Source organism: Salmo salar, chromosome ssa03 (assembly GCF_905237065.1).
Source record: "Salmo salar chromosome ssa03, Ssal_v3.1, whole genome shotgun sequence".
Taxonomy (NCBI): Eukaryota; Metazoa; Chordata; class Actinopteri; order Salmoniformes; family Salmonidae; genus Salmo; species Salmo salar.
In genome coordinates, this window is record NC_059444.1 from 5,149,439 (window position 1) to 5,165,203 (window position 15,765).

At 45.7% G+C, this 15,765-nt stretch overlaps 1 protein-coding gene across 3 annotated transcripts in view; it reads right to left on the bottom strand.

The window, feature by feature from the left end:
• Positions 1–6,337: 6,337 nt before the first annotated feature.
• Positions 6,338–15,765, bottom strand: part of LOC106596771 (receptor-type tyrosine-protein phosphatase mu) — a 548,750-nt gene continuing 539,322 nt past the window's right edge. For all 3 annotated transcript variants that reach the window (XM_045714448.1, XM_045714447.1, XM_045714446.1), the window contains 3 exons: positions 12,394–12,557; positions 9,381–9,516; positions 6,338–7,943 (listed from right to left, as the gene is read on the bottom strand). In XM_045714448.1, coding sequence (XP_045570404.1) covers positions 7,902–7,943; positions 9,381–9,516; positions 12,394–12,557 — 342 coding nt within the window. In that variant the 3' untranslated portion in view covers positions 6,338–7,901. The remainder of the gene's footprint in view (positions 7,944–9,380; positions 9,517–12,393; positions 12,558–15,765) is intronic.

Genomic DNA, 15,765 nt, shown 5'->3' on the forward strand with positions numbered 1-15,765 from the left:
TGCGCCCACTCCCCTGGCCGGTCCTGGCAATACGACCGCAGGAACCTGCCCACATCCTGGTTGATGCGCTCTACCTGCCCATTACTCTCGGGGTGGAACCCCGAGGTCAGGCTGACCGAGACCCCCAGCCTCTCCATAAACGATTTCCATACCCTGGACGTAAACTGGGGACCCCGATCAGATACGATGTCCTCGGGCACCCCATAGTGCCGGAAGACGTGGGTGAACAGGGCCTCCGCGGTCTGCAGGGCCGTAGGAAGACCGGGCAAAGGGAGCAGACGGCAGGACTTAGAGAACCTGTCCACAACGACGAGGATCGCCGTGTTCCCCTGAGACGGCGGGAGATCCGTAAGGAAATCCACCAAGAGGTGAGTCCAGGGCCGCTGTGGAACGGGGAGGGACTGTAATTTCCCTCGAGGTAGGTGCCTAGGAGCCTTACACTGAGCGCACACTGAACAGGAAGAGACATAACGCCCAACATCCTCAGCCAAGGTGGGCCACCAGTACCTTCCCTTCAGGCCCCGCACTGTCCGTTCCACCCCAGGATGACCCGAGGAGGGTAGAGTATGGGACCATCGGATCAGGCGATCGCGAACACCAAGCGGAACGTATTTCAGGCCCACGGGACACTGTGGTGGAGTGGGTTCCGACCGACCCGCCCGCTCGATGTCCGCATCCTCCTCCCATACCACCGGTCCCACCAGACAGGAGGCGGGGAGTATGGGAGTAGGATCGATGGTCCGCTCCTCGGTGTCGTAGAGACGCGACAGTGCGTCAGCCTTCCGGTTCCGGGAACCTGGAATGTACGAGAGAGTAAAGTTAAACCTCATAAAAAACATGGCCCACCTTGCCTGACGGGGATTAAGCCTCCTCGCTGCCCGAATATACTCCAGGTTACGGTGGTCGGTCCAGATGAGAAAAGGGTGACGTGCCCCATCAAGCCAATGTCTCCACACCGTCAAAGCCCTGACCACGGCTAACAGCTCCCGGTCCCCCACATCATAGTTGCGCTCCGCCGGGCTCAGCTTCTTAGAAAAGAACGCACATGGGCGGAGCTTCGGAGGAACGCCCGAGCGCTGCGATAGCACAGCTCCTACCCCAGCCTCGGACGCGTCCACCTCCACTATGAATGGCAAAGAGGGGTCCGGATGCGCCAGGACAGGTGCATTGGTTAACAGAACCTTCAGACGATGGAAGGCTCTGTCAGCCTCTGCTGACCATCGTAGCCGCACCGGCCCCCCCTTCATCAGTGAGGTAATGGGAGCTGCCACCTGGCCAAAACCCCGGATAAACCTCCGATAATAATTAGCGAACCCCAAGAATCGCTGCACCTCCTTCACAGTGGCTGGGGTTGGCCAATTACGCACAGCCGTCACGCGGTCACACTCCACCTCCACCCCGAGGTGGAAATGCGATATCCTAGAAATGAGACGGCTCTTTTGAAGAACTCACATTTCTCCGCCTTGACGTATAGGTTATGCTCCAGCAGCCGCCCAAGCACTTCACGCACCAGGGACACATGCTCGGCGCGTGTGGCGGAGCAGATCAGGATGTCATCGATGTACACCACCACACCCTGCCCGAGCATGTCCCTAAGGACCTCGTCCACAAAGGATTGGAAGACAGCGGGAGCATTCTTTAACCCATACGGCATGACGAGGTACTCATAATGGCCCGATGTGGTACTAAATGCGGTTTTCCACTCGTCTCCATCTCGGATACGCACCAAGTTATACGCACTCCTGAGATCCAATTTCGTGAAGAAGCGCGCCCCGTGAAATGACTCCACTGCCGTAGCAATGAGAGGTAGCAGGTAACTGAAACCCACTGTGATAGCATTTAGACCTCTATAGTCAATGCACGGGCGCAGACCTCCCTCCTTCTTCTTCACAAAAAAGAAACTCGAGGAGACGGGGGATTTAGAGGGCCGAATGTATCCCTGTCTCAAAGAATTCATCGATGTATGTATCCATAGCCACTGTCTCCTCCTGAGACAGAGGATACACGTGACTCCTAGGAAGAACCGCGTCAGCCTGGAGGTTTATCGCACAATCCCCTCGTCGATGGGGTGGTAATAGAGTCGCCTTCGTCTTACTGAAAGCGATAGCCAAATCGGCATACTCTGAGGGAATGTGCACGGTGGAGACTTGGTCTGGACTCTCCACCGTAGTCGCACCGATGGAAACTCCTATGCACCTACCTGAGCACTCCCTCGACCACCCCGTTAGAGCCCTCTGCCCCCACGAAATCTGGGGGTTGTGTGTGGCTAGCCAGGGGATTCCCAGTACCACTGGAAACGCTGGGGAGTCAATGATGAACAGGCTGATACGCTCCACATGACCCCCCCACGTCTGCATAACCAGTGGCACGGTGACCTCCCCTACTTGGCCTGACCCTAGCGGTTGACTATCTAGGGCGTGCACGGGAAAGGGGTGGTCCAGCTGAACCCGGGGAATCCCTAACCTCTTAGCTAACCCATGGTCCATAAAACTCCCAGCTGCACCTGAATCGACTAGCGCCTTATACTAGAAGTGAGGGGAAAAATTAGGAAAACAAACGGAGGTGTACAAGTGGTCGACAGGGGGCTCTGGGTGTGGCTGGTGCGGACTCACCTGGGGGGTCGAAGCAGTGCTCTGCCTGCCCTCCGAACTCCCGGAGGGACCTCTCCAGCACCGGTCCACAGTGTGTCCTCTGCGCCCACATCGGGTGCAGGAGAGACCCCCCCTCCGGTCCTCCTCGATGCAGCCCCCCCTATCTCCATGGGCTGTGGAGCGGGAGGACCGGGAGGCGGAACGAACAGGCCCCGACTGGAACGTCCCCGGGCAGCCAGCAGGTTGTCCAATCTAATGGACAAATCCACCAGTTGGTCCAGAGTGGAGGTGTTGTCCCTACATGCCAGCTCCCGGCGGACGTACTCGCGAAGGCTGCACCTATAGTGGTCTATCAGGGCCCGCTCGTTCCACCCCGATCCAGCGGCGAGAGTCCGGAATTCCAACGCGAAATCCTGAGCGGTCCTCGTCTCCTGTCTCAAATGGAATAGTAGCTCACCCGCCGCCCTGCCCTCCAGGGGATGATCGAAAACCGCCCGGAAGCGGCGGGTGAACTCAGGGTAGTCACCCTGGGCCGAGTCTGGACCATCCCAGACCGCATTGGCCCATTCCAGGGCTCGACCCGTGAGACACGAGACGAGGACGCTCACCCTCTCTTCGTCAGAGGGAGGGGGGCGGACGGTCGCCAGGTACAGTTCCAGTTGGAGGAGCAACCCCATGCACCCAGCGGCCGTCCCATCGAACTCCCTGGGAGGTGAAATCCGGATCCCGCTGGCACCCGCTTCAGTGGATGTGGGTAGGGGCGCAGGGTGAGGGACCGGAGCTGGTCCGGCTGGGGAGGCACCTCTCTCCCATGTCTCCAACTGGGCCAACACCTGATCCATGGCCGAGCCTAGGCGGTGGAGGAGGCCGGCATGTTGGGAGACCTGCTCAGCCATGGATGGCGCTTCTGCTCCTGCTGACTCCATAAGTGTTCGGTGCGGGATTCTGTCACGTCTGATTTGGACTGGCGTAGAGGCGGAATCAGATGCAGGAGACAGAGGTGCTGGAGGTGAGTGTCTTTTAATAAAACTGACACACACAAACGCCGAAAAGCACAGGGCGCTATACAAAGTTCGCCTGGGAGAAACACTTTCCCATAAAACACAAAATATATATTCCACGGCACAAAAGGCAAGGAGCGCAGCCCGGTAAATCCTTCGACAAAACTGTCGGAAAACACAACGTGGACAATAAACAATCCCGCACAAAATCCCAACTGAAAACACACATTAAATAAGCCCCCACTAATGACATACACAAAACAGTTGCGAGATAGACAGATAGACAGACAAAACCAAAAGACACAGAAACAACGATCGGTGGCAGCTAATAGGCCGGCGACGACGACCGCCGAGCGCCGCCCGAACGAGGAGGGGCGCCACTTTCGTTGGATCCTGTGACATTACCATACCTATGAGCCAATCTGTTAAACACAGCCATCAGGTGCACAAACACACGATTGCTCAATTGTAGACACACCAATCAGGTTTAAGCACTAAAAAAATGCAGCAGGTAGGTTCACCTGCCTTCACCCAAAATGGAAGGAGTCAGAAGAAGAGTGAGGGTGAGAGGAGGAGTACACAGAGGAGGAGAACACAGAGGAGGAGAAGGAGGAAGAGGAAGAGGCAGAGGCCGGGCCAGAGGTCGAGGAAGACCTGAAGCAGGAGGAGAACGTGCACAAAGAAGAAGAGGACCAAACTTATCAAATGACATTCGTGCAACACTAGTGGACCGTGTTGTGAACCACGGATTGACGCTGAGGGAGGCTGGACTGAGAGTTCAGCCAAATCTTAGCAGATATACCAGTGGCATCTGTCATAAGGACTTTTCGACCGGAAAACAGGTAAAAGAAGATCTGTCTACAGTTACAGTAATCAGCCGCTTATTGTATGCACCATATCAGCACTTGGGATACCCCTTCCTGTGACATTGTACAGTAAGTTACATGTATTATTCTCTGCATAGGATTGAGGGTCGGGAACGACAAGGAGGAAGGGGGCCCATATTCACGCAAGAACAAGAGAGGTAATAAACATGGTTTTGGCTAATAATGCTATCAGGCTCAGAGAACTACAATCCAACATTATCGGTGACCATGCCATTTTCAATAATGTCCATCAGGTCTCTCAGTCAACACTGGCACGCATCCTGAAAAGACATCAGGTTCAAATGAAAACAACTTTATCGAGATGCCTTTTGAGCGGAATTCAGAGAGGGTCAAACGGCTGCGGCATGAGTATGTGGAGGTTTGTATTGTTCACTTTAGCACTGTGATGTTGCATACTGCACACATGACTTTTTTACATTGACTGTATACTAGACCTATCCTGAACTACACAATCTTGTCTTTCGCTGTATTTCAGGGAGTTTTGCAGATGGATGCAATCCTGCATGAATTCATATATAGATGAGGCAGGGTTCAACCTCACAAAAGCAAGAAGGAGAGGCAGAAATATCATTGGCCACAGGGCTATAATCAATGTCCCAGGGCAACGTGGGGGTAACATCACCCTTTGCGCTGCCATTTCACAGCATGGGGTTCTCCTCCGTCATGCCAAAATGGGCCCTTACAACACACCTCACATTCTCACATTTTTTGGACCGATTGCACCACATCGTCACAGCAGGTAATGAAATGCACCAGATGCAATACACTGTCATCTGGGACAATGTGTCATTCCACCGCTCTGCTTTGGTCCAGAACTGGTTTCAACACCATCCACAGTTGACAGTACTATACCTTCCACCATACTCTCCGTTTCTAAATCCTATGGAAGAGTTTTTCTCTGCATGGCGGTGGAAGGTTTACGATCTCCAGCCCCAAGCTCAGGTACCCCTCATTCAGGCCATGGAGGACGCCTGTGACCAAGTCGACGCCGCAAGCTGTGCAAGGATGGATTCGACATTCGAGACGGTTCTTCCCGCGTTGTCTTGCTAATGAGGATATTGCTTGTGATGTTGATGAAATTCTCTGGCCAGATCCAGCTAGGCGAAGAGATAATGTATAGTATTAGTTTACTGTAGTTTTTTCTGTACAATATTGTCCGTTTTTTTTCAGATAATTTTTTACGTTTGTCTGTTTGCTGAGCTAACAGTGGTAGCTAACTACTACTGTAGTAGCATGAAAACTGGGACGTGTTTTGTTGAGATTCTCCATGTTGACTGATTTGGGTATATGGAGAGAAATAAATGATATTTTCCTCAGTCTGCAGCATTGGTCTTGTGTAGTGTTTGTATAGTTGCACTTTCTCTGTTTACTTCATTTACAGAACTCTAATCACTGACAATTAGACTTGCTAAAAGTGTTTTAGGTTAGCAACAGCAGTGTGTAACTGGTTCAAAAAGATTGAAGTCATATGAAATGTGTGTGTTTGGTACGGTAACAAAATATTGTTTTTATGAAGTCGTGTATAGTTTTGACAAACGTGTTCCATTTTGCAAATGATCTGAAGTGTTGTGCTACTTTGGTGTAGGGTTGTGCTAATTGTGTGTAGTGTTTTGACAAACCGGGCCCTGTTTTCAAAATTGTGCAATAAACAATTGAAAAAATAACTGTAATATGGATATAAGGTGAATGTACCAATTTGTAAGTCGCTCTGGATAAAAGCGTCTGCTAAATGACTTAAATGTAAAATGTAAATGTAATATGAAGTATTCTAGACTGCTATTCTGACTCTCCCCACTAGATGTCCCTATAACATCACGTCTTACAGTAACATATTTAACTGTACGGAAAGGACACTGGCAACAGATCACATCCTTTATTTACATTTCATGTCATCGCGTTAAGCTGAAAGAAAGAAAAACAACACCACCACCAATAATTTTTATACTGTAGCTACATTTATGTTCTAGTGGAATTTATCTGTCATAAAATATGACCCCCCCCAAAAAAAAACACATGCTCACAACAACACAATCAATCAAATCAATAAACCCATAAAAGATGAGTCACTTAAACTGTCATTCACCATTATTACATACAGACTGCAAATAAATAATGTACAGAGATATTTACAATATGCACAACTAGAAACACAATGGAAAATGCACAACAAACAAAAAAAGTTGTGGATCCCTCGAAACAGGGAGGATAGAAGGTAAAATCATAGCCGCCGGCCCACCCGTTACAGACCCATTGACCTGAACGGTGATCTCCGATCTAGTGATTCTATTTCTACGGTTGTGCCGACTCCTTCCCTTTTCTGATGGCATAAACCGTTAACCACAATAATCCATCTTGAATTTTCCTATTTTGCAGGACATACAGTACAGTAACATTTAGGCATTTTAACTTCTAGTAAAACATGATTTGGACGGAAAGATATATATATATATATATAAAATGAACACGTTACGTACAGAATAGACCACATTCCACAAGAAATGGGAAAGTATTGATGCATGTTGTTGTTGTTGTCATCCGATGAGGATATAAAGGCAAAGAAAAAACCACAGGAACACAAGCGAGAGAGAGAGAGAGAGAGAGACAGAGAGAGAGAGAGAGAGAGCAGAGAGAGAGAGAGAGAGAGAGACAGAGAGAGAGAGGGGCACCCTGTCCCCAAAATTGACCCCTAGACAATTCTCTGCTAACCCCTAGTCACGGTGTTGATCTGTGAGTATTGAGCAGGTTTATTAAGCTGCATAGCAAAAGGTGGAACTTTTACCATGTCACTTACACATACATATCCTCTCTAATCTACACGTGTCTAGAGTTAGAATCACAATCTCTTTTATCAGATAGGTATATTTACAGTAGAAAGGGTCTAGGGTGTAGGGATCAGAGGTTGGTTTGGAACAGGCCGAGGGTTCCAGATAAGAGGTGATTCACTGCAGTGTAAAAACATTATGCTTCTGTATCAGTCCTGATGGCAGAAAGACTAGAGGCCGATATTTTTGAAAATATTTAGAAACTGTATCCTTCCCGATGACAGATACTGATGGAAATATATAGAGACTGTTTCCTTCCTGACAGCAGATAGACAGATACTGATGGAAATATATAGAGACTGTACACCTCATTTCTGTTACTTCCTCAATCGGCTAATCAAACTAACACAGAGAGAGAGAGAGAGAGAGAGAGAGAGAGAGAGAGAGAGAGAGAGAGAGAGAGAGAGAGAGACAGAGAGACAGAGAGACAGAGAGAGAGAGACAGAGCTCTGCGTGTGTCTGTGTGCTTGCTGTGTTGCCTTGCTCCAGTTGTTTGACCATGATAACACCAGTCGGTCTGTGCTGCAGTCTTTTGTAAAGTCCAAAACCCCTTCAGTCCAGTCTAGATCTGCATCCAGGCTCAGCCTGCTGTTCAGTGTTCTAGTACTCCAGAGGCACTTCATAGCAGAACTTGTACTGATCCTGTAGAACAGAAATAAACAAGGGGCTGGTATTCTTCACCACTGATCTGATCTAGGCTACATAAAACACTGATCTGATCTAGGCTACATAAACACTGATCTGATCTAGACTACATAAACACTGATCTGATCTAGGCTACATAAACCACTGATCTGATCTAGACTACATAAACACTGATCTGATCTAGGCTACATAAACACTGATCTGATCTAGGCTACATAAACACTGATCTGATCTAGGCTACATAAAACACTGATCTGATCTAGGCTACATAAACACTGATCTGATCTAGGCTACATAAACACTGATCTGATCTAGACTACATAAAACACTGACACACTACATTGAACAGGATATTGTGCTTTCTTGTCATGACTTGACACTGACCCTATGAGTTGGCAAGACAGCACAATCTGGGACCAGGCTAGGAGAGAGGACTTAGTACCATACCAGTAGGTCATCTGTAGTGTTAATGATTACAGAATGTGTTTTCCTACCAGTAGGTCATCTGTAGTATTAATGATTACAGAATGTATTTTCCTACCAGTAGGTCATCTGTAGTATTAATGATTACAGAATGTGTTTTCCTACCAGTAGGTCATCTGTAGTATTAATGATTACAGAATGTGTTTTCCTACCAGTAGGTCATCTGTAGTATTAATGATTACAGAATGTGTTTTCCTACCAGTAGGTCACCTGTAGTGTTAATGATTACAGAATGTATTTTCCTACCAGTAGGTCATCTGTAGTATTAATGATTACAGAATGTATTTTCCTACCAGTAGGTCATCTGTAGTATTAATGATTACAGAATGTGTTTTCCTACCAGTAGGTCATCTGTAGTATTAATGATTACAGAATGTATTTTCCTACCAGTAGGTCATCTGTAGTATTAATGATTACAGAATGTGTTTTCCTACCAGTAGGTCATCTGTAGTATTAATGATTACAGAATGTGTTTTCCTACCAGTAGGTCATCTGTAGTATTAATGATTACAGAATGTGTTTTCCTACCAGTAGGTCACCTGTAGTGTTAATGATTACAGAATGTGTTTTCCTACCAGTAGGTCATCTGTAGTATTAATGATTACAGAATGTATTTTCCTACCAGTAGGTCATCTGTAGTATTAATGATTACAGAATGTGTTTTCCTACCAGTAGGTCATCTGTAGTATTAATGATTACAGAATGTGTTTTCCTACCAGTAGGTCATCTGTAGTATTAATGATTACAGAATGTGTTTTCCTACCAGTAGGTCACCTGTAGTGTTAATGATTACAGAATGTGTTTTCCTACCAGTAGGTCATCTGTAGTATTAATGATTACAGAATGTGTTTTCCTACCAGTAGGTCATCTGTAGTATTAATGATTACAGAATGTGTTTTCCTACCAGTAGGTCATCTGTAGTGTTAATGATTACAGAATGTATTTTCCTACCAGTAGGTCGACCATGTTGGGTTTGTTGTTCCTCAGTGTTTTGACGGCGTGGAAAACGTCTACAGAACGTTGATGTTGTAACATCTCACACACGATGCTGATGGCACAGAACGTCCCACTGCGGCCTCCTCCGTTACTGCAGGGAGGGAGGGAGGTGGGGGGGGGGTAGAGAGAGAGAGAGAGAGAGAGAGAGAGAGAGAGAGAGGTGAAACAGATAGATATGTCATGAATAGAGCTAACACAATTCCCTTTTGGAGAGACACAAGGCAATAGGTTATGGTGGAAATAGGGAGAGAAGTCTACATTATTCATTAGAGCTCAAAGCAACTAGTCGACTCGGGTTTATAGTTCTAAAGTACCACTCTGTCTGGTGTAGTGAGCAGTGAGTGCGGTTGACCACCAGATGGGGGTGTTTCCCCTGTCATGATTTCAAAAGTTTTAATTATGTATTTATTTACATTTTTCTATATCTTCATTTTTTTTATATTTACTTCAGTTTCTTTTAGTAAATACTATTTTAACACTTATTTTATTAAAAACTGCAAGGGCTTGTCAGTAAGCATTTCACTGTAAGGTCTGCTACACCTGTTGTATTCGACGCATGTGACAAATAACATTTGATTTGATTGAAAGTAAAATCTCAGCAGGCCTACTCTAACTACTCTAATTAATCTAACTCCTCTAACTACTCTAATTAATCTAACTCCTCTAACTACTCTAATTAATCTAACTCCTGTAACTCCTCTAACTCCTCTAACTCCTCTAACTACTCTAACTAATCTAACTCCTGTAACTCCTCTAACTAATCTAAATCCTCTAACTACTCTAACTCCTCTAGCTACTCTAACTACTCTAACTCTAGTACTCTAACTCCTCTAACTCATAGTACTCTAACTCCTCTAACTCATAGTACTCTAACTCCTCTAACTACTCCAACTACTCTAACTACTCCAACTACTCTAACTACTCCAACTACTCTAACTACTCTAACTCATACTACTCCAACTCATCTAACTACGCTAGCTCCTCTAACTACTCCAACTACTCTAACTCTTAGCTACTCTAACTACTCTAACTACTCTAACTACTCTAACTCATACTACTGTTTGGAGTGTTGATCCAGGGAGGCTGTTTGGAGTGTTGATCCAGGGAGGCTGTTTGGAGTGTTGATCCAGGGAGGCTGTTTGGAGTGTTGCTCCAGGGAGGCTGTTTGGAGTGTTGATCCAGGGAGGCTGTTTGGAGTGTTGCTCCAGGGAGGCTGTTTGGAGTGTTGATCCAGGGAGGCTGTTTGGAGTGTTGCTCCAGGGAGGCTGTTTGGAGTGTTGATCCAGGGAGGCTGTTTGGAGTGTTGATCCAGGGAGGCTGTTTGGAGTGTTGCTCCAGGGAGGCTGTTTGGAGTGTTGATCCAGGGAGGCTGTTTGGAGTGTTGCTCCAGGGAGGCTGTTTGGAGTGTTGATCCAGGGAGGCTGTTTGGAGTGTTGATCCAGGGAGGCTGTTTGGAGTGTTGATCCCCTGAATTCTATAACCAAAGTTGCGCCTCTGGTTCTATATGTGTCTGTCAGCGACTTTTAATATATACATATATTTTTTTATTTAACCTTTATTTAACTAGGCAAGTCAGTTAAGAACAAATTGTTATTTACAATGACGGCCTACCCCCCCGGGCAAACCCGGACGACGCTGGGCCAATTGTGCGCCGCCCTATGGGACTCCCAATCCCGGCCGGATGTGATGCAGCCTGGATTCAAACCAGGGACTGTAGTGACGCCTCTTGCACTAAGATGCAGTGCCTTAGAACGCTGCGCCACTCGGGAACTCCTTACAGAAAGCGGAACTACATGTGAGTGTGACTTACAGATAATGGAGTGTGTGTGTGTGTGTGTGTGTGTATGTCCCTGTGTGTTAGTTTGTGTGTTAGTGTGTGTGTGTGTGTGTGTGTGTGTGTGTGTGTGTGTGTGTGTGTGTGTGTGTGTGTGTGTGTGTGTGTGTGTGTTAGTGTGTGTGTGTGTGTGTAGTGTGTGTGTGTGTGTGTGCGTGTATGTCCCTGTGTGTTAGTGTGTGTGTTAGTGTGTGTGTGTGTGTTAGTGTTAGTTTGTGTGTTAGTGTGTGTGTGTGTGTGTGTGTTAGTGTGTGTGTTAGTGTGTGTGTGTGTGTTAGTGTGTGTGTTAGTGTGTGTGTGTGTGTGTGTGTTAGTGTGTGTGTGTGTGGTAGTGTGTGTGGTAGTGTGTGTGTTAGTGTGTGTGTGTGTTAGTGTGTGTGTGTGTTAGTGTGTGTGTTAGTGTGTGTTAGTGTGTGTGTGTATTAGTGTGTGTGTGTGTGTGTGTGTGTGTGTTAGTGTTAGTGTGTGTTAGTGGTAGTGTGTGTGGTAGTGTGTGTGTTAGTGTGTGTGTGTGTTAGTGTGTGTGTGTGTGTGTTAGTGTGTGTGTTAGTGTGTGTGTGTGTGTTAGTGTTAGTGTGTTCGTGTGTGTGTGTGTGTTAGTGTGTGTGTTAGTGTGTGTGTGTGTGTGTTAGTTTGTGTGTTAGTGTGTGTTAGTGTTAGTGTGTGTGTTAGTGTTAGTGTGTGTGTGTGTGTGTGTGTGTGTGTGTGTGTGTGTTAGTTTGTGTGTTAGTGTGTGTGTGTGTGTGTGTGTGTTCGTGTGTGTGTGTGTGTGTGTGTTAGTGTGTGTTAGTGTTAGTGTGTGTGTTCGTGTGTGTGTGTGTGTTTGTGTGTGTGTGTGTGTGTGTGTTAGTGTGTGTGTGTTAGTGTGTGTGTGTTAGTGTTAGTGTGTGTGTTAGTGTGTGTGTTAGTGTTAGTGTGTGTGTGTGTGTGTGTTAGTGTGTGTGTGTGTGTGTGTGTGTGTGTGTTAGTGTGTGTGTGTTAGTGTTAGTGTGTGTGTTAGTGTGTGTGTTAGTGTGTGTGTTAGTGTTAGTGTTAGTGTGTGTGTTAGTGTGTGTGTTAGTGTGTGTGTGTGTGTGTGTTAGTGTGTGTGTGTGTGTGTGTGTGTGTGTGTTAGTGTGTGTGTGTGGTACTTACAGACAGTGCACCACCGTGCGGCCCTCTCCTCCATCATACTCCTCCTGCCATTTGTCCACCTGTCTGATGAGCTTCAGGAAGGAGCGTTTGGACATGGGCGTGTCTCGGTACATGGGCCAACCCAGGAACTGGAACTGTTGGACCATACGGTACCCGTCCTGAGGCTGGAGAGACAGACAGATAGATACACGTTCATAAACAGACAGACAGGTGGATATCGGTTAATAACAGACAGACAGGTGGATATAGGTTAATAAACAGACAGACAGGTGGATATAGGTTAATAAACAGAATGACAGGTAAAGATATAGGTTAATAAACAGACAGACAGGTGGATATAGGTTAATAAACAGACAGACAGGTAGATATAGGTTAATAAACAGATAGACAGACAGGTGTATACAGGTTAATAAACAGACAGACAGGTAGATATAGGTTAAGAGACAGTTAAACAGACAGACAGGTGGATATAGGTTCATAAACAGACAGACGGGTAGATATAGGTTAATAAACAGATAAACAAACAGACAGACAGGTGGAAATAGGTTCATAAACAGACAGACAGGTATATATAGGTTAATAAACAGATAAACAAACAGACAGACAGGTGGAAATACATTCATAACAGACAGAAAGATAGATATAGGTTAATAACAGACAGACAGGTGGCTATAGATTAATAACAGACAGACAGGTGGATATCGGTTAATAAACAGACAGACAGGTGGATATAGATTCATAACAGACAGACAGGTAAAGATATAGGTTAATAACAGACAGACAGGTAAATATATAGGTTCATAAACAGACAGACATGTAGATATAGATTCATAAACAGACAGGTGGATATCGGTTAATAAACAGACAGACAGGTGGATATAGATTCATAACAGACAGACAGGTAAAGATATAGGTTCATAAACAGATAGACAGGTGGATATCGGTTAATAAACAGACAGACAGGTAGATGTAGGTTAATAACAGACAGACAGGTAGATGTAGGTTAATAACAGACAGACAGGTGGATATCGGTTAATAAACAGACAGACAGGTGGATATAGTTTCATAACAGACAGACAGGTGGATATAGGTTAATAAACAGAATGACAGGTAAAGATATAGGTTAATAAAACAGATAAACAGACAGACAGGTGGATATAGGTTAACAAACAGAGACAGGTAGATATAGGTTAATAAACCGACAGACAGGTAGATATAGGTTAATAAACAGACAGACAGGTAGATATAGGTTAATAAACAGATAGACAGACAGGTAGATATAGGTTAATAAACAGACAGACAGACAGGTGGATACAGGTTAATAAACAGACAGACAGGTGGATATAGGTTAACAAACAGAGACAGGTAGATATAGGTTAATAAACCGACAGACAGGTAGATATAGGTTAATAAACAGACAGACAGGTAGATATAGGTTAATAAATAGATAGACAGACAGGTGGATACAGGTTAATAAACAGACAGACAGGTAGATATCGGTTAATAAACAGATAGACAGACAGGTGGATACAGGTTGATAAACAGACAGACAGGTAGATATAGGTTAAGAGACAGTTAAACAGACAGACAGCTGGAAATATATTCATAAACAGAAAGACGGGTAGATATAGGTTAATAAACAGATAAACAAACAGACAGACAGACAGACAGGTGGAAATAGATTCATAACAGACAGACAGACAGATACAGGTTCATAAACAGACAGACAGGTAGATATAGGTTAATAACAGACAGACAGGTGGCTATAGATTAATAACAGACAGACAGGTAGATTGAGGTTAATCACAGACAGACAGGTGGCTATAGATTAATAACAGACAGACAGTTAAAGATATAGCTTCATAAACAGACAGACAGGTAGACACAGGTTCATAAACAGACAGACAGGTGGATATAGGTTAATAACAGACAGACAGGTAAAGATATAGGTTCATAAACAGACAGACATGTAGATATCGGTTAAAACACAGAAAGACAGGTGGATATAGGATAATAAACAGACAGACAGGTGGATATAGGTTAATAAACAGACAGACAGGTGGATATAGGTTAATAAACAGACAGACAGGTGGATATTGGTTAATAAACAGACAGACAGGTGGATAAAGGTTAAAAAAACAGACAGACAGGAGGATATAGGTTAATAAACAGGCAGACAGGTGGATATAGGTTAATAAACAGACAGACAGGTGGATATAGGTTAATAAACAGACAGACAGGTAGTTAGAGACAGGTGTGTCAGGTAAGTTAGTTAGGGTCAGGTAAGGTAGTTAGGGTCAGGTGTGTCAGGTAAGGTAGTTAGGCTCAGGTGTGTCAGGTAAGGTAGTTAGGATCAGGTGTGTCAGGTACGGTAGTTAGGGTCAGGTGTGTCAGGTAAGGTAGTTGGGGTCAGGTAAGGTAGTTAGGGTCAGGTAAGGTAGTTAGGGTCAGGTAAGGTAGTTAGGGTCAGGTAAGGTAGTTAGGGTCAGGAATGACAGGTAAGATAGTTGGGGTCAGGTAAGGTAGTTAGGGTCAGGTAAGGTAGTTAGGGTCAGGTGTGTCAGGTAAGGTAGTTAGGATCAGCTGTGTCAGGTAAGGTAGTTAGGGTCAGGTAAGGTAGTTAGGGTCAGGTAAGGTAGTTAGGGTCAGGTGTGTCAGGTAAGGTAGTTAGGATCAGGTGTGTCAGGTAAGGTAGTTAGGGACAGGTAAGGTAGTTAGGGTCAGGTGTGTCAGGTAAGGTAGTTAGGGTCAGGTGTGTCAGGTAAGGTAGTTAGGGTCAGGTAAGGTAGTTAGGATCATGTGTGTCAGGTAAGGTAGTTAGGGTCAGGTGTGTCAGGTAAGGTAGGTAGGGTCAGCTGTGTCAGGTAAGGTAGTTAGGGTCAGGTGTGTCAGGTAAGGTAGTTAGGGTCAGGTAAGGTAGTTAGGGTCAGGTAAGGTAGTTAGGGTCAGGTAAGGTAGTTAGAGTCAGGTGTGTCAGGTAAGGTAGTTAGGATCAGGTAAGGTAGTTAGGGTCAGGTAAGGTAGTTAGGGTCAGGTAAGGTAGGTAGAGTCAGGTGTGTCAGGTAAGGTAGTTAGGGTCAGGTAAGGTAGTTAGGTTCAGGTGTGTCAGGTAAGGTAGTTAGGGCCAGGTGTGTCAGGTAAGGTAGTTAGGGTCAGGTGTGTCAGGTAAGGTAGTTAGGGTCAGGTGTGTCAGGTAAGGTAGATAGGGTCAGGTGTGTCAGGTAAGGTAGATATGGTCAGGTGTGTCAGGTAAGGTAGTTAGAGTCAGGTGTGTCAGGTAAGGTAGTTAGGTTCAGGTAAGGTAGTTAGGGTCAGGTAAGGTTGTTAGGGTCAGGTGTGTCAGGTAAGGTAGTTAGGGTCAGGTGTGTCAGG